The sequence below is a fragment of the Phyllopteryx taeniolatus genome, chromosome 4, assembly GCF_024500385.1.
Source record: "Phyllopteryx taeniolatus isolate TA_2022b chromosome 4, UOR_Ptae_1.2, whole genome shotgun sequence".
Taxonomy (NCBI): domain Eukaryota; kingdom Metazoa; phylum Chordata; class Actinopteri; order Syngnathiformes; family Syngnathidae; genus Phyllopteryx; species Phyllopteryx taeniolatus.
The window spans coordinates 6,982,157-7,002,178 of NC_084505.1; the positions used below are offsets into that span (position 1 = coordinate 6,982,157).

General features: G+C 39.7%; 1 protein-coding gene across 2 annotated transcripts in view; it reads right to left on the reverse strand.

Moving 5' to 3' along the window:
* Positions 1–20,022, reverse strand: part of dlc1 (DLC1 Rho GTPase activating protein) — a 107,480-nt gene that overhangs the window by 48,804 nt on the left and 38,654 nt on the right. The window contains exon 1 of one of the 2 annotated variants that reach the window (XM_061772247.1): positions 12,606–12,789. The exons of the other annotated variant lie outside the window; for it this stretch is intronic. Coding sequence (XP_061628231.1) covers positions 12,606–12,723 — 118 coding nt within the window. The 5' untranslated portion in view covers positions 12,724–12,789. Of the gene's footprint in view, positions 1–12,605; positions 12,790–20,022 lie in introns of those variants that run through there. 2 annotated transcript variants of the gene reach the window in all.

Below are 20,022 nucleotides of genomic sequence, written 5' to 3' on the forward strand. Positions count from 1 at the left end.
GTGCACACCACTTTAGACTCTAAGCTGTGCTGAATCGAGGCTTCAATGAGTATCAGCACTACAAGGATCTGCACTCCATTGCAACGAATTGTCAGTGGGTACTTAAGCGGGTTTGTTTTTTCAGCTTCTATCTGGATGTCTGAGTGCTGGAGGGAGTGGAGAGTTTGGCCAAATTCTGTGCCTAACAATCACATCACCTTCCAGCTGGAATGGAGGCATGGGCAGCCAACGAGACAATGGGAAATCAAGAGCAGGCATCAAGTGAGCTTCTTGTGGTATAGCTGAAAAGTGCTTGAAGTCTCACTTGAGTGAGTATTGGGAGAAAAACAGAAATGAAAGAATAGGCTGAATAAAATTTTCCTTCCTTGGGTCTCTTGAAACGTGCTAAATAAATACAAGTTATTATTATTATTATTATTGTCATTTTATTTTTAAATTAACAGCTAAAACTTTGAATAAAATTATGCCGCTGAAGAACAGGTATCAAACTTAAGGCCCGTGGGCCAAATCCGACCCACCAAATTATTTTTTGCAGCCCCCAAGTATTTTTTGCTGAATAGATTTTAATTTTGACAGAAAATCTGCACTGAAATAGCATTTTTTATTTTGTATTTTTTTTTACAGATGTTACAAGCATTTTGTCCCACCAAATTTAAATCCCTTCTTAACAAGAATTGAACAATAATAATAATTAAATATTTGGTTGTCCATCCATCCATCCATTTTCTGAGCCGCTTCTCCTCACTAGGGTCGCGGGCGTGCTGGTGCCTATCCCAGCTGTCATCGGGCAGGAGGCGGGGTACACCCTGAACTGGTTGCCAGCCAATCGCAGGGCACATACGAACAAACAACCATTCGCACTCACAGTCATGCCTACGGGCAATTTAGAGTCTCCAATTAATGCATGTTTTTGGGATGTGGGAGGAAACCGGAGTACCCGGAGAAAACCCACGCAGGCACGGGGAGAACATGCAAACTCCACACAGGTGGGGCCAGGGATTGAACCCGGGTCCTCAGAACTGTGAGGCTGACGCTCTAACCAGTCGGCCACCGTGCCGCCTATTTGGTTGTCACTTTTCCATAACGTTTGATGTCATTACAAAAAAAATATTTTATATATAGACACATACACATATATAGTCATACACAATATATATAAACAATGATTAACTGTGTATACAGTGTATGTAATAATGTGATGAGATGATTATAAATTTATACGATTTTTACAGTCATAACAGCCCTCTGAGCAAGACCATAATGATGTGAACATTACTTTGACACCCTTGCTCTAAAGCAGGGTTGTCAAACTAATCTTTTGTCGCGGGTCACATTGTAGTTACGGTTTCCCTCAGAGGGCCGTTATGACTGTGAAACCATAAAAATCTTTAATCATTTTTTGTCCCGAATAACATAATCATATTATTACACGTGAAATTTATAAACTTGGTGGATGGCTGGTTAGAGCGTCTACGTCACAGTTCTGAGGACCTGGGTTCAATCCCCGGCCCCGCCTGTGTGGATTTGGCATGTTCTCCCTGTGCCTGTGTGGCTTTTCTCCGGGCACTGCGGTTTCCTCCCACATCCCAAAAACATGCATGTTGGGTTAATTGAGGTCTCTAAATTGCCCCTTGGTGTGAATGTGAGTGCGAATGGTTGTTTGTTTATGTGTGCCATGCGATTGGCTGGCAACTAGTTCAGGGTGTGCCCCGCCACCTGCCCAATGACAGCTGGGATAGGCTCCAGCACTCCCGCAACCCTTGTGAGGATAAGCGGCTCAGAAATTGGATGGATGGATGGATTTATAAACTAGTTTTGGAATCATAAATGGGTTTTTCAACTATTGTTCATATTTGGTAACACAAAAATGCTTGCAATATCTCAATGTTATTTACGAAATATGACCATTTGAAATCTTGGTACAGATTTGAACAAGAATCATGGAAGTTGACACACATGATTTACCTTCGCGGGCCACATAAACTCATGTGGCGGGCCGGATCTGGCCCCCGGGCCTTGAGTTTGACACCTGTGCTCTAACGTTTCGGGTGCACTTCATGACACCTATGTTTAGCGATCATCAAGACTAACTTTTAGGCTTTTTGTGGCTTTTTTTTAAATGACAAAAGGAGCAGCCACAACAATGTGTATGTGCTAAGAGAAGACCAAGATGAATAAACACAGAAAATAAGTGGACTTACAAACCCAGTAAGAATTGTATGGCTGTCATCAAAGTAAAGTGTATACCATTATGTTTTACTTAACACATTCACTGCTATTGACGGCTTTTGAAGTCAAATATCCATGTTAACTGGGAAGGCTGGCAGTGATTAAGGGTAACAACCTTCTTTTTACATATGTGTAAAATGTTAAAAAGTGCAAAGTGTGATGTGCAGCTGCGAAGCAACTCACCATTGCCATTCATTTACTTGCGTTAGTAAGTTGAGTTTTTAAATGACTTGTAACAATGTTTACTTCATAGTAAGGGATAGGCTCCAGCACGCCCACGACCCTAGTGAGGAGAAGCGGCTCAGAAAATGGATGGATGGACTTTTGAATGGGAATTTTCAAGGGATTTCATAATTGCAACCGTTCCATTATTATTATTAACATATTATCATATGTTGAAACCTTTACTACTCAGAGAATCAAAGATATCTTAAATTGTAAGGAGCTTTCTTAGGAAAGAATATATTTGGAAATTGGTGACACAGAGATGTTTCTTTTCGTGACAGTCAGAAGGTACATTGAAGGACTATACATGCTAAAAAGAGAAAGTGAGAAAAGACCTGAAGGAGAGGGGGTGCACGAAAGGAAGCAAAGTAAACAAGTTTGGCGTGAGCTTGTTCGAGTCACTGGGTTTAGCAAAACATTCCAGAGACTTCGAAACAAGCGGCCTTGTGAATGCACGGGGGCAGAAACAAGGGGGCTTTAAATCACTGAACAGGAACCGTGTTGAAGGACTCTAACTCAATCATAAATATCTCAAGAGTGCTCACTGTCCCACATATAAATGACAAGTTAAGTGACTACCATTCACCTACATCATCATGGAACAATCAGTCCAAATAACATGAACAGACATTACGAAAAGAGAGAATACAAATGACAGCTCATTGGAGCAGAAATTAGAAATGTGGGACTAAGATTTCTGTCTGAAATATCTATAGTTATCTATTATGCTATTAAGGACGGGTTTAAAAGAAAATCTAATTTAAGTCCTTGTGAAGACCTGGCCGTTGAGCACGTCTATTGTTCACATGTGGCTTAATTCGCTCACCAGACACATGGCAGCTTCAGGAAAGGTGTACTAAGGCATACAGAGTGGCCTACTTTTTCGGTTTCCTCATGACTAGATGGATGCTGGCGTTACACTGGGGAGACAGTGGAGCTTTTATCCTGCCTTAATAAAATAATCATTTGTTTCTTTTTATAGACACAAACTGAAGGGCCTGGCCTAAATGTGAAAACGTCCTGAAACGTGATTTCCCACCATGTGAATTGGTGCTTAGAAACTATCATTGTGTTCAGCACAACGATAATCTAAAAATACTCACTTTAAAATTGAGTTAACACCAGTTTAAATTGTGAAGGAGAGCCAGAGGATGCACACAGTTGACATTTTTTTTTCAATAGAAGATTAAGCTCTGAAAAGCTCTTAGGGTAAGAGTATCTTGTTGAGGCTAATTTGCTACAAGAGGGCCTGCTGCGCTTTTATTCACAAAGATCTCTGCTGATGTCACAGCGGTGCGCCCCTTCTGACTTCCTCTTTGGACATCCTTCAGGCGTGAAATGGTCCTGCTGGGTCCCTCTTGGCCCACAATGGACACAGGACGTCTGTGTCATTGAACAGTATGCTAGGCCTGACTAGACCTGAACATGTCATTGGACCTCCCACTGATCCACTCTTGAGTTACATCCAAAAGCCTAGTTGCCACTTCACAATAACACATTCATGCACAAGTAGGTATGTGTATGCAAAAAGACACAGTCGTACTATACTCTACCTGATCGTGGACAAGTCAGCTGAAAACCCCTAGTCTGAGAGTGTAGCTTCTGAATTAACCTAAGGAACCTATTGTGTTTAAAACAATTACGTTCTAAGATTTCTCCAAGGATAACAGGATTGACAGGAATTAATCTCTTCCAGTGTCCAACTGTCTAACTGTCACGATCAGAAAATACTTTTTAACTTAAGCACCATTTTAACATGATGGATGCCCTTTCTGACGCAACCCACCCATTTTTTGTATTACAGTCCACAAACCTCAATTCCACTGAAGTTGGCATGTAAAACGACGTAAAATGGAAATAAATACAGAAAACAATGATTTGGAAATGCTTTTCAACCTATATTCTAGATATTTAATGCTCACACTGATAAACTTTATAGTCTTTAGTTAAAAAAACAAATAAAAAAATCAGTCATTTTGAATTTGATGCCTGCAACGCATTTTAAAAAAAAGCTGGGATGGGGGCACTGTGTTACATCACCTTTCCTTTTAACAACACTCAATAAGCATTTGGGAACAGGATACTAAATTGTTGAAGCTTTGTCAGTGGAATTCTTTCCCATTCTTGGTTGATTTTCAGTTTCAGTTGTTCAACAGTGTCAGTGCTCTCTGTTGTTGTATTTTGTGCTTCATAATGCGCCATACATTGTCAATGGGAGACAGGTCTGGACTGCAGGCAGGCCAGTCTAGTACCCACATTCTTTTACTACGGAGCCACGCTGTTGTAAAACATGCAGAATGCGGCTTGGTATTGTCTTGCTGAAATAAGCAGAGATGTCCCTGAAAAAAAGAAACTACAAAACCTGTACCTTTTAGCATCAATGGTGCCTTCACAGATGTGCAAGTTACCTATACCATGGGCACTACCATCACAGATGCTGGCTTTTGAACTTTGCATTGATAACTTCTCCTCTTTGGGCCAAATGACATGACATCCATCATTTCCAAAAATAATTTAAAGTGTGAAGACCACAGCACACTTTTACACTTTGTGTCAGTACATCTCAGAGAAGCCGACGGCATTTCTGGATGTTGTTGATATATGGCTTTCACTTTGCATGGTCGAGTTGAAACTTGCATTTGTAGTTAACTGTGGTAAGTGACAATGGTTTTCTGAAGTGTTCCTGAGCCCACATGGCAATATCCTTTACACAATGAGGCTGTTTTTTTAATGCAGTGCAGCCTGAGGGATCGAAGGTCACCAGGTCTCTGAATCGTTCGATGATATTACGGACAGTAAATGATCGTAGATGATGAAATCCCCGAATTCCTTGTAATTGTACAATGCGAAGCGGTGCCCTTAAATTGTTGGACTATTTAGTCACGCAGTTGTTCACAAAGTGGCTCGCCCAATCCTTGCTCGTGAACAACTGAGCCTTTCAGGGATGCTCCTTTCAATAGGTGAGTTCATACCCAATCATGACACTCATCTATTTCCAGTGAACATGTTTACCTGTGGAATGTTCCAAACAGGTGGTTTTTGAGCCTTTCTCAACTTTCCCAGTCTTTTGATGACCCCGTCCCAGCTTTTTTGGGACACGTTTCAGGCTTCAAATTAAAAATGAAAGAATATTTGCAAAAAACAATACCGTTCATCAGTTTGAACATTAAATCTTTTGTAGTGTATTAATTTGAATGTTGAAAAAGATTCGCAATCATTGTTTTTTGTTGGTCAATGATGGTGAAGTGGTACACTTGCCTGAATTTGGTGCAGGCAGCGTGGGATCAGTTCCCACTCAGTGACGGTGTGAATGTGAGTGCCCTGCGACTGACTGGCGACCAGTTCATGGCGTAGTCCGCCTTTCGCCCAAAGTCAGCTGGGATAAGCTCCAGCGCCCCGCGACCCTAACCAGGATAAGCGGTGTTGACAATGAATGGATGTATTCTGTTTTTATTTAGATTTTACACAACGTCCCAAATTGGTGCATTAGCCTGACTTCGGTGCAGGCAGCGTGAGTTCAGTTCCCACGCACACCTGATGGTGTGCATGTGAGCGTGAGTGGTTGTCCGTGTCTATATGTGCCCTGCAGCTGACTGGCAACCAGTTCAGGGTGTAGTCTGCCTTTCCCCTGAAGTAGGCTGAAATACGTTCCAGAACCATGCGACCCTGAACAGGATAAGTGGTATTGACGAGGGATGGACACATTCATTGTAATTGGCATAATTTGGTATAAGGTTGGATAAAAACTATCCATCCATCGATCCATTTTCTGTACCGCTTATCCTAACTAGGGTCGGGGGCGTGCTGGAGTCTATCAAAGGTATCTTCGGGGAGAGGCGGGGTACGCCCTGAACTGGTCGGCAGCCAATCGCAGGGCACATAAACAAACAACCATTCGCACTCACATTCACACTTACGGGCAATTTAGAGACTCCAATCAACCTAACACGCGTGTTTTGGGGATGTGGGAGGAAACCGGAGTACCCGGAGAAAACCCACGCAGGCGCGGGGAGAACATGTGAACTCCACACTGGCGGGGCCGGGATTTGAACATCGGTCCTAAAAACTAATACACTGGAATTAGTGGACAACAGGTCAGCATTCATTTGCCTCTTTCACACAGAGATTGAGCTGAAGTGGTGAATCAGAGGCACAATGTAGTGACTTTAGTGCCGGCGTCTGATGTGACGTATAAAATATTTCAGACTGTGACAATTGTTCTTAACAGCCTGTTGTGGCTTCCACTATTCCCTATCACACAGTTTCTGTTATGTCCCTAACACTATCTCACAACCCGGCAAATCTGAAGGTTGACTTCCACACACTGTGTTAGTGATGTTCAGAAAGAACAGCGACCCAGGAAAAAGGTGGAAAATAGGCGGCGTGAAAGCAGCTATTGAGTACACACATACACACATCTTGTGTTAGGCAGTGCTAATTTAATGCAGGGTGCAACTAAGTATCCATTTAATACAGGGATGGGTGAAATTGGTGGAGTAGCACACACAGGCCTATACAGAGTCACAACCAAGCCCTTAATGAAAACTGACTTATTTGACTTTCGTTGACATTGCTCAACCAGTGGCAGTAGACCTCTAATTATTTTGGTTTAGCCCTTTGGAACACACGAGGGCTTGTTTTGAACAGAAGATGCATTTACATGGCATGTTGGTTAACATCATTGGGCCACACAGAAGTGGGTTAGCTCTTTGGATTTAACACTGTGGTAGATATGACTGCATGTGCAGCCGATGACAAAGCCAAGCCAAGAAGGCCTTAGTGATAAAGACACTGCCTGAAAATGCAAAGAAAAGTAGCTTCTGACAGTTAGAGGACATTGTGTTTGATTTCATGAGCTACTCTTCCAATTTCCACCCAGATGCTTACTTTGGATTTATATTAGATTATTCAAAATATTGCTTCGAATGTCATGTTTATCTATCGTCACCGCAGATGGGATTGTCATGCATGGCTGCCACTGATTCTGAATCATAGTGAGTTGTTTTTATATAGGATCTGTCAGCTAGCAGATACACTTCGACCTCTCTAAAAGTTGCAATCACCATTTCAAATAGGAGAGACCATTTATATGCGGAATTGGGAGAAAGTTACTCCTTTCACAATATTAAAGAACTTAACAGTTGATTTTAGAACATAAGGGTAGTCCAATTTTCCCCACAAAAGTGATTTAAAAAAAAATAATTTCCTAAAACTGTCAGTATGACCTGACAGGAGTACATTAGCAAAATGATCTGTAAAAACACAGCCTTCTCTGGCCCCATCTTATAATTCTAATTGGATTTTTAAGAAAACACTGCTCCACAGTACAGTATAATGAGAGTAATAAAAATGGTACATTCAAATAAATACTTTTTTTTTTTTGTCCTGTTCAGGTGCATGGCCATGCAGAATGGTGGATCTGTATGCCCTTTGTGCTGGAACAAGTTTGCTGTGCAACAGGAGTTTGAAATACTCATACAAATACATTTGTGTCAACAACAGCAGTCAATTCTACAGGAGTGGTGCACTGAAGAAAAGAAAGTGAATTCCTTTTTGTATGACTTTTTATTCTCCGAGTCCAAAACCGTGCATACTGTCTATTCATCTAATATTCGGGAAAACTGTGATTGTTTGGTGTTTTTTGAATTGAGCGATCTATGGTTGGCTTCAGTGCTATATTAAAATCGCCACCTTTCATAATTGTTGAATTAACTGACAAATTGGTCAGATGTGAAAAAAGTGTGTGAATAAAAGCTGGACGTATACATTAACTTTAACATTCAAATCAATTTAAACACTGCAAACTCCTATTCAGCCTGAATGATACACTATTGCCTCCTTGAAAAGAGCTTAAAGGATCAGAAAAACAAGTTGAAAAGTTTGACTCGTACACTCAATCAGTCTGAAAAAGAAGAAAGGGGATGAGTTGAGGGGGCGTCAGGGGACAGTGATGAAGCAGGGATCTTCTGGTTGAAATAGCCAGTGGACAGAGCGTACAAAGACTTGCATGACAGCTGGGATTTGGCAATGAATAACCTCAGTGTTCCCCGATACATGTTTTTACCTTTAGCTGTAAACATGCTGAAATATGTGATGCGATCACAAGGGCAGCAAGCGTAGAGTCAACAAGGTTATAAGATTTCGAGATGTGTGACTCCGGATGCCCGTAGGCCATGCTGCAAGTGTACAACTGATATGAATGCTTCATTAAAGATCACAGACCACACAACATGACTGCATCACATGCTGTGGGGTAAAAAAAAAAAAGAAATGAAATGATGAAAATTATATTCTGTATCTTGATTACTATACTATACTATACTATACTATACTATGATTTACACATTCACTGAATGAAAGTAGACACAATCTAATCAAATCCAAAACAAGCACTGCAGTAACCCACAAAAATCAGCCTGAAGATACATTTTGATTGACACTGTGGAATGATTTAATCTGATTTAAAAGCACTCAGTGGTATGGAACGGCACTTCTTCAGAATAATATTCTAATATTTTGATTAGATTATCTAGTTTTCCGGGGCTAAATGTTAGATACAGCTCTCGGTGTCATGTAATGCAAATCGACACCACTGCAAACTAAAACCACAATAATATATTCCATCCATCCATCCATTTTCTGAGCCGCTTCTCCTCACTAGGGTCGCGGGCGTGCTGGAGCCTATCCCAGCTGTCATCGGGCAGGAGGCGGGGTACACCCTGAACTGGTTGCCAGCCAATCACAGGGCACATCGAAACAAACAACCATTCGCACTCACAGTCATCCCTACGGGCAATTTAGAGTCTCCAATTAATGCATGTTTTTGGGATGTGGGAGGAAACCGGAGTGCCCGGAGAAAACCCACGCAGGCACGGGGAGAACATGCAAACTCCACACAGGCGGGGACGGGGATTGAACCCCGCACCTCAGAACTGTGAGGCTGACGCTCTAACCAGTCGGCCACCGTGCCGCCCACAATAATATATTGTTAAATGAATACCTCTCTGACAGTGTCATTTAAACTGAACATTATTATTATAAAGGCAATTTTTAATACAGATTCTGTACTGAATCTCATTATTAGTTTTACACATATCAGAACCTCAGAAGCTACAATTATAATGTCTAATGTAAAAGTGTACCTGTTCAATACAATGCAAGTAACTTCCTTTCAGTGTCTTGAGCAATCAAATTTGTTTAAAAAACTAATCGCGTGTCGGCAAAAGTGGTCACAAACACGTTGATTAAGCATGTCCCTCTTGGGACAAAACAATGAGTTGCTGCACTTTATGGCCTGGAAACATGCATACATCAAGTGAAAGGGGATCCGTTTTTACACACAGCGTCTTCACCACATGATTACCAAACAGAAAAAAGGACATGGCTTCACCATGATGCAGCAGATAACAGTACAGACCTTGGCAAGCTCCGCCTTGTCAGACTTGATCAATGCATTCCTTTTTTGTTGTCATTTACTGGATGTCTGACATATGTTGACAAATTCTTTCACCCGTACCGATTTCGAGGAAGTCGAGGCGTCCAAGACGATGTATTCAAACATCACATTACTCACCCCTCTTGAAGATGTTCACACCTATCGAATAGCAGAGGTGGGTAGTAACGTGTTACATTTACTCCGTTACATTTAACTCAAGTAACATTTTGGATAAATTGTACTTGTTGGAGTAGTTTGAATGCAGCATACGTTTTACTTTTACTTGAGTATTTTTGTGAAGAAGAATCAATATTTTTACTCGCTACTTTTATTTATCCATTCATGTGCGATCTATTTTTAGACTTCACCTTTTTTTTCAGCCGACTTCTAACTTGAGAAAACACCTTGCAGGAAGTTGAAGATGTCTCTCTCACTCTCTCTTTCTCTGTCTCTCTCACGCATGCTCAAACACACACACACACACACACACACACACGCACACATATACACACACACATATACAAGCACACACACACACGCACGCACACACACGCACGAACACACTCAATAAGTCAGTAAACAGTTTCTTCATTCAGTCATTTAAGTGAATAAAGCAAATAATGTTTCTGTAGGACCCAATGCAAGTGTTGTTGGTTTTTGGGCAATTAAAAATTTAAATGGTGGCAGGTGTTTGTGGACTCCCATATATTATTATTTTATTTGATGTTCATGCGCTGATTTTCTTTTTTTTTTTTTTTCAAATCAGAAGTTACTCACAAGTTAATCTTTACTTGAGTAGTTTTTTTCATTAAGTACTTTCTTACTCTTACTCAAGTGGATATTTGGAGGATTATCTTTTACTTTTACTTGAGTCATATTATTCTAAAGTAACAGTACCTCTACTTGAGTACAACAATTGGCTACTCTACCCACCTGTGTCTAATAGGAACTTTGAAGTGTCCGGAACACGTAGATAATAGATGGGCCATTTGCACAAGAAGGAATGTTATTTTGGCTTATTAATTGGCTTATTAATAATACAGTAGGACTTTGGCTGATAATTGCTGACCAAAGTCATTCAGATATCTACAAAAAAAGGGGTCTTTAAAAAAAAAGGGAGTTAATTTTGACCACATATTTGTTTTCTGTACTGTACATAAAACTGAAAAAAAAAAAAATGTGTAGGCAAAAACAATCATTGTCGCATAAATGTGGACTCACGATTGTCCTGTATCTTGCTGTATCATGGATACCCCGCCCTTTTCTGCTCACATTCATTTAGTTTAAACGTATGTCATCCCTTCACGATACGACACTGCATTTCTGTAATTTTACAGCCTTACGGCTTATATTAAATCATTTGAATATACAAAACAGTATTAGCGCAACAGTGAAAAGAACAAAAAAGCTGAGAGAGTGAATATCAAAATTGTGACACAAATATAAATTTGAGACCAGATCTTTTTTCTTGTCATTCTGTGAGTTTTCCTCTGGTATTATTTTATTCATTGGATACAATTATGCAAGGTAGTGGTTATTATGAATAACTGGTGGAATAAACAATTGCATTGACGTCACATTTACATTGTGAGTGCAACATGTGTCCGTGCATGAGCAAAGGTACCATGCTTCCACCCACCTCTGCCATCAGAGCATGCTGGAGCACAGCATTGAGTGTTCACACTAGTCAAATAATCTGGACTGTGTGTGTTAAGCGGGCCTAAGCATGGTCTGGATGGCCTGGTATGTGTGCGCCCAGAGTCAGAAAAACTCTGTTGATCCATCCAAGTCTGTGGATGCATTTATAGCATAGGTTAGCGTAGCAAATGTAACACTGAGAGGCAAACTGCTTTACGGGAGTTGAAAGCAGACTAATGGACCAGGTCCTCACCATGCACTGCTGGCTCATTAGTTAGAGAGGAAATGCGTGAGGAACCACTCACCCGTGCTTGCAGTAACGCATATAAAGCTGCAGTTGTCATGAGCACAGGACATTTAAGCACGACACGAAATAGTTAAGAGGAATACTGCAGGTCTTCACAAAACTGCATTACATGCTTCTAACAATTTCATCAATAGCCCTGTATTGATAATTCAGGTAATTTGTTTTGATTGGAACATATCCTTGAGTTCCTATGAGACAAATACGCCCAGTGTACAGTACATTATCTCCCATGCATGGTTTAAAACACAGCGGAAAACTACCGCAAACATAGAGACCTAGAGACGCGTCTGGTAAAGCTGAATTGCAATGTGTCTCTGAGATAATCATGAGTCATTATGAGTTTAATAGAAATGTATTGTCACTGAAATGTAATTTCATCTCCCATTCCCAATCCAAGTAGTTTCATAATACATAATACTATAAAGGACACTTCACTGTAGGCTGTATTTTTAGCTGACAGTCTATCAATCAGTACACCTAATACCCAGGTATGTAAACAGGTGTGGATCGAAACATCTGTCTGTCAATGGAGACAGGAGTCGTGAATTAGACTGGATTGGTCACTAGCCAATAATTGACCACGTAGGGAAAGACAACCATTCACTCTCACATTCACACCAATGGGAATTGATCACTCTGGCTGCTGGAAAGTCAGCCGTGTGAATCAATATATCATCAATGACCAATTCATCAGAACCCAACAGATATACAGTCCACATAATGGCATGAATACTACTCAAACTGTGGGATTACATTGGTCATCTCACTTACCCGTCAGTCGGCTTTCCCAAACGTTTTTGTTGATCATATCTAAGGCTTTCGAGCGAGAGGATGTGTTGTGGCCACTGAAGGTCCTCTGCAGCAGGAGCATCCTGATGGAGCGAGACATGCTGCTGACACCGCCAACAGATCAGCCTGATTTAACTCAAAACTGACTCCAACCTATTTTTCCTCACCTATTTTCGTTGCTGATCAGATCGATTTGTGCACCTTCCAAAAGCTTGCATCTATACTACTTCGAGCCTTCTTCTGCGTGGATGATTGTCTAAAATATAAATTGGCTACCTAGACTCTCCAGAACTCTGCCCTTTTTTTTTTTTTTTTTTTTTTTTTTGTATAGGTTTCTGCCTCGTCCTGGCTCTCACTCTGCTCTGTTTCAGTCTGGACTGTACACTCCCATCTGCTGCAGCAAGCTTCAATGCGGTAACTGCTGGGACACATCCAGCCAGTGCCGCAATACTCTCATATTCTATTCTCTCCAGTGTGTGTGTGTGTGTGTGTGTGTGTGTGTCTGTGTGAATATACTTTAAGTGTGAGTGTGAGTAAGTGCTTTCTGACTCAAGCTTCAGTGGTCACGGCGCATATCTGAGTGCTTTAGAGGCACAACTAAGGTCTCGCATCACAGTTCTATCCATTTACCTTGCCAGCTGTGGTCGTTTTTTGGTTGGCTACACATAATTGGCAGGCTTAGACATATACCTGTACAGCACGGCAAATTGTCCATTTGGGCACACCAGGGCAAGAGAGGGGGTTAATTCATATTGACCATTGGTTCTTACAAGATAGAGCAAGCTAGTTTGAGAGTATCTGAAGTTTTTTTTGTAAAGTGGCTGTTTTAGTATTTTATACTTTTGTGGATGGAGTATTTAACTAGAATTATTCTTATGGAGTCCTGGGGACCACAGGGATAATAAGATGTGGTACTATAACATTTTGACATCTGCTAATGGCTGTTATGACATCCCCCAGTAGCATCTAAGTGTGGCCATCCAGAGCATTTTTACAAAATATTTTTACAAAGTTTGGAGAAAACTTTACATTGCCCCGTACAAGACATGCTAGTTAGCTATATATTTCTAAATCTAAGTCAGATCTGAACCAACCTTAACCATAAATAGTGCCTAAAATGGTCAATGGAGAAACACTTTAGTTGGCTTTCTCAAAAACGAAACACTACAGAAATCACAGGGTTAAATAGTGTTTCAATTGTAGCATATAATGCATCAGAGTAGCCAATGATCACTTTCTCAGTCAGTCAGCCATGGACAATGCCTTGGCTGTGTTCAAAGCATGCAGAAAGCATTTTTTTTGGGGGTGGGCTTGTACTATTATAAAAAAAAAAAGCAGACATGCAATGTAAAACAGTTTTGCAAATAGGCCGAAGAATCTTAATTTGACTCATCACCAATTGCACCTTATTGAAGACAAGACTAATGCATTATTATGAAATTGAAGAAAATATCAACAACACATCTCAAAACTCAAATATCAAATTGCTTATTAGGTGCTACTGCTACTACTTCGATATTACAAATCACCTCTTTCGAAACCCATTAATTTATTTAACTTGTTCCAGTGAGTATTACAAAAGTCGAGAAGAATAATAGAATGAAATTAGTTTATTTTGTTGCTGCATGGGACCACAGCTTAACATCCAGTGCCCACACAATATATTTTATAACTAATACAAGAACTTAATGACTCTGATATTGTGACACTGGAATGATAATTTCTGCTTTTCATTTTGACTAAAAATGTTAAATGACCTATAGCATCCTCCAGATGGCCTATACTTCACTATCAAGTACTCTATGTATTCTTTTTCTCAAGAAAATGAAACTGGCAGTCATTTCCAATAATAGCAATCTGTATTGGAGCAGTGGCACGATGGCCGACTGGTAAGAGCGTCAGCCTCACAGTTCTTAGGACCCGGATTCAATCCCCGGTCCTGCCTGTGTGGAGTTTGCATGTTCTCCCCGTGCCTGCGTGGGATTTCTCCGGGCACTCCGGTTTCCTCCCACATCCCCAAAACATGCATTAATTGGAGACTCTAAATTGCCTGTAGGTGTGACTGTGAGTGCGACTGGTTGTTTGTTTGTATGTGCCCTGCGATTGGCTGGCAACCAGTTCAGGGTGTACCCCCACTCCTGCCCGATGACAGCTGGGATAGGCTAGTGAGGAGAAGCGGCTCAGAAAACGGATGGATGGATGTATTGGAGCAATCGGCAAATAACTCATTGCCCTGGGAATACTCCTTTTTCGACACGCCACCATGTCTTGGTGTGACATCAAAAACAGAACTGGAGCCCAAATTCGCTGCATAGCCGGTGTGGACAAAGGAATGTACTCTACTAAAAAGGGGCAGTATTTGCTCATATTTTATATATTGTCACTCTTGGGCAGAATCCCTCTACCTGACAGCATTTCAGGAAATAAAAAAAAAAAAAGACTTTTTGCTTGTTTCCAAACACCATTTTGTTCAAGTTGGTATTATATTATATCATTGCTATCATATACTTATATATACTATACACTATACTACATATACTACATCAACACAACACCACCTCAAAATTATGTTCAATTGGTAATTTAATATACAAAAAAAAAAAAAAAAAGAAAAAAGAAAGAAATAACTTATTTTTTACACTGTCATTGATTAAAATGGTAGAATACGGTGCTGGGCGCCATTACAAGCTTCGGTCATGCCAAGCTATCATATTTCGTTACACACGCACGTCAGCACAACAGCACCCCAAAATTGTGTTCAATCGCTAATTTACATGCTAACCAATTTATTACATTGTCATTCATTAAAAAGGTACAAACATGACGCAGGGTGCCAGCCGTGCACATGATGCCAGTGACTATAAAAAAATACTTTTACTTCACAAAAGCAAATGCCTCTGTTATGTCATCTTCCCAAACTCTTTTTCGAATACAACAATGAGCTGACTAAACCAGTGCATAAGTATACAGTATAGGCGGAAAGGAGTCTGCATGCACTTACCTCATGTTTCATGCTGCTTCAATTTGTCTGCAACGAAGCATTAAAGCAATTGATTTTTACAAAACAAGCCTACTCAAATGTATCTAACCTCGCTATTGTCTTAAACCACTTTACCACTTTCGATTGGTTAATATTGTGTACAAATAACGGACAAAGTGGGGGCAGACAATCGATTTGTGAAGCAACCAAGAACATGTGCTAATATAAGGGAATGCACTCGGCTTCTGTCACTCATGTCAGCAGGCTCACGCAAGTTTCGACCTAAATGTGGGCGGGCCGAAATCTGGTTGAAAATCAAATATGTCATCCAAAAACAAGCCTAAAATTACTACCGAGTCTATTTTTGGGGGTATTTTTTTTTTGTTTCGCAGACATCGTTTTTAAATTTAGAACTAAAGAAGAAGTGGTACTGTTCACAGTATTAGGAGATGTTTTGTCAAAAATATATAGTTTTGTGATCGATATTTGTTTGTCTGCCATGTTGGAGGTCGAGATCGTGAGGATACGGTAGTCTTGCAATGGAAAGACTAGTGCACTGACTTATGTTTGTCTTTGTTTGTTCGTTTTTTTCCCCTCTGTATAACCTTAATCATTTAATATCAGCTATGTTTTAAATTGGCATGAGGTAGAAATCTCGAGAAACATTGGATATGTTAACCATATTGCATTAACCATTTTATTAATTGCTGATACATCAGGAAAAAAAATTGCTTTGAAAAATTCTATTTTGAAAACAATACTTGTATTAAGATAGATCGTGTTCATATGAATAAATTGGTTATATAATATGCTAGCCATTGGCTGAATGTGTGGGTTTATTGTGCATGTAACTGAGTTGTATGCACTGTTCACAATGTCCTCAATTGCATTCCCCACTAAGCACTAACACATTCAAGCAAGAAAACCAAGCACTCCTGCTGATTGCTCTGGCTAGTGAAGATAATGTACCCGGCACTGGCTTATTGCAGTCTGCTGATGGCATTATGCTCATCACGGCCAATTGACTTTATGCCCTTCTGGTTTGCTGACACTGATAAGGTTGTATTCCCACGTTTGCTATTCGCTGTCCTGTATGTGCTTTGCAATTTTGGATTGATCTCTTAAAATATTATTGTAACAAGACTGGAGAAGGGTGTAGGTAAACAAACATGCAGGAAAAGACACATTTTACACAGAGACACACATTTTACCAAGCTCCCTCAAACATGTCTTCAAATTACTTGACATGAACCAAATTACCATTTTTTTTACCCATTAAACACCCTCCATCTGTGTGTATGTATGTTATTAAACTATGTTACTGAACGTTACGTTTTTTAAAATGATGTTAAGTAAAGATGAAGCAAGCTGTTCAACCCCTGAGGCAGCCAAGTAGGCCCATACCATGATAGTCGCGTCACCCTGCTTCAACGTTAGGATAAGGTTTTGACGTTGGTGTGCTCTGCCATTTTTCCTCCATGCATGGCGTTGCGTGTTCCTCAAAAACAATTATACTTTGGTTTCATCTGTCCACAGAATATTTAGCCAGTACTGCTGTGGAACATCCAAGTCCTCTGTAGCAAACGTCAAACGTGCAGGAAAGTTTTCCTGGGACAGCAACACCATCCTCCTTGATCTTCTCCAATGAAGCCCATTCTTGTTTAATGTTTTACGTGTGGTAGATTTTTTGACAGAGATGTTGCCATTTTTCAGTGACTTCTGAAAGTCTTCAGCTGACACTGTAGGTTTATTTATTTATTTATTTTTAACCTAATTGAGCATTGTACGCTGTGCTCTTACAGTGGTCTTTACAGGATGGCCACTCCTTGGAAGAAAAGCAACAGTGCCAAACTTTCTCCATTTAAGATAATTTGTCTACCCGGGGACTGATGAACATCAAATACCTTTAGAGATACTTTTGGAACCTCTTCAAACTTTATACAAGTTAAGTCATTCTTAATTGTAGGTTTTCTGAGAGCTCTTTTGAGCGAGGCACGGTACACATCAGACAATGCTTCTTGACAAGAGACAATTCTAAACTGGTGTGTGTTTTCGAGTGGCCACAGCAGCTTTCAGCCACACCTCGAATTTTCTTCATTGATTGGACTCCAGGTTGCCTCACACCTGACTCTGATTAGTTCTTGGAGAATCAGTCAAGATTTAAGAGTGTATCCTGAAAATTCAGGGGGAGTTAAAGGAACTAGTCCAAATACAATGTTGCGTATTAATTTTGTCCATACAGTTTAACTGTGGATAAACTAAGTGTAATGATGATAAAGGGGATATTAGCTGGACATGTGTAAACGACCGCAAAGGGTACTTAACAACATACTGACCGGGAATAAAAACCAGGGCAGTGGGTGTTCCTCCACAGACTTCAAACAGTGTGTAGAATTTATATCGAGTGCATATCATTAAAAACAATATTATTTACAGGACAGCCAAAAATGTGTCAGTATGCTGAAGCATGGACAGTATACAGTATGTAGGTGTGTGTGCCTGAAAGTGACTGAATTGTTTACAAGCTCCTTTGATGGTACTGTCTTCGATCAAACCTAGCCCTCAATCACTCAAACTAACTGCCTACCCTACTTTCTAACAGCCCCACTACATCTGTTTGATAACCTGACAGTCATCTGGGCAACAAAAATCCTACTTGAATCAACATATCAGACAACCCAACAATGTCAGATGAGAAAAAAACCAGAATATTTCTCACATACTGCTTCATGCCAGTCTCCTCGTCGCATTACTCCTCCTTGTAATGCAAATGTACAACCACCTTAAGAGCTTGTTTTAAAAGTACAACATTTATCATCATTATGATCATCATCAAATTAGTGGTTGTATAATTAAATAATAATCATTCATTCATTCATCTTCCGTACTACTTATCCTCACTAGGGTCACGGGTGTGCTGGAGCCTATCCCAGCTGACTCTAGGCGAGAGGCGGGGTGCAACCTGAACTGGTCGCCAGCCAATCGCAGGGCACATACTGTATAAACAAACAACCATGCACACGCACGTTCACACCTAAGGGCAATTTAGAGTCTTCAGTTTACCTACTATGCATGTTTTTGGAATGTGGGAGGAAACTGGAGTGAACCCACGCAGGCACGGTGAGAACATGGAAACTCCACACAGGCGAGGCCGGATTTGCACCCGGGTCCTCAGAACTGTGAGGCTGATGCGCTAACCACTCTCCACCATGCCGCCTTAAATAATCATATTAAGATAAAAGTGACTTGTCTAAAATATGGGGTGCCGTATGTAAAGCTGCTCACGACAAAAATAACACCAACATTTTGTCACATTTAGCTTCAAAACATGTTTAAAAAACTGGTGTGAATTTTCGATTCACTTTTCTGCACATTTACAGCAATATTTATCAACCTTATAGTTGACTCCAAATATTAAATGTTACACCTAAATCTCAATTCAAAATGTTTAAATATATATTTCAATGTTAAATATATATCTAAATATATACGTAAATCTAAATGTTAAATATACATACATATGTGTGTATATATATATATGTGTGTGTGTGTATAAAATATAAATCTTAAATGTAAATTGAAATATAAATCTGAAAACTAATATATATATATATATATATATATATATATATATATATATATATATATATATATATATATATATATATATAAATGTTAAACCTATAACTAAGTAGAAATCTTAAATTTAAATATAAATACTAAACCTAAATGTTAAATATATATTTAAATTTTAAATGTACAACCCCAATTCCAATGAAGTTGGGACGTTGTGTTAAACATCAAGAAAAACAGAATACAATGATTTGCAAATTATGTTCAACCTATATTGAATTGAATACACTACAAAGACAAGATATTTAATGTTCAAACTGATAAACTTTATTGTTTTAGCAAATAATCATTAATTTGTAATTTTCTGGCTGCAACACGTTCCAAAAAAGCTGGGACAGGTGGCAAAAAAGATTGAAGTTGAGGAATGCTCATCAAACACCTGTTTGGAACATCCCACAGGTGAACAGGCTAATTGGGAACAGGTAGGTGTCATGATTGGGTCCCAGAATTGCTCAGTCATTCATTGTCCCAACTTCATTGCAATTGGGATTGTAACTCTACATATAAATATTAATGTTAAATGCTAAATGTAAGTGTTTCGGGTCGAACTAAATTTTTACCTAATATGCAAATCCACACTGCCAAGAAACGGAAGTACCAAAATAAAAGCTGCGTGTTTGTAGTGTCAACTAAAAACATATATATTTTTTTAAATTAATAAAAAACAACTTACACAAGAAAATGGACCCTTGGAAATATATGATCACTACCTGAAATAAGAAACCAATTTATGGAAACTTTATTTGACGAGTACTTTGTCTAGTGTCACTTTAATGAAGCAGTGTC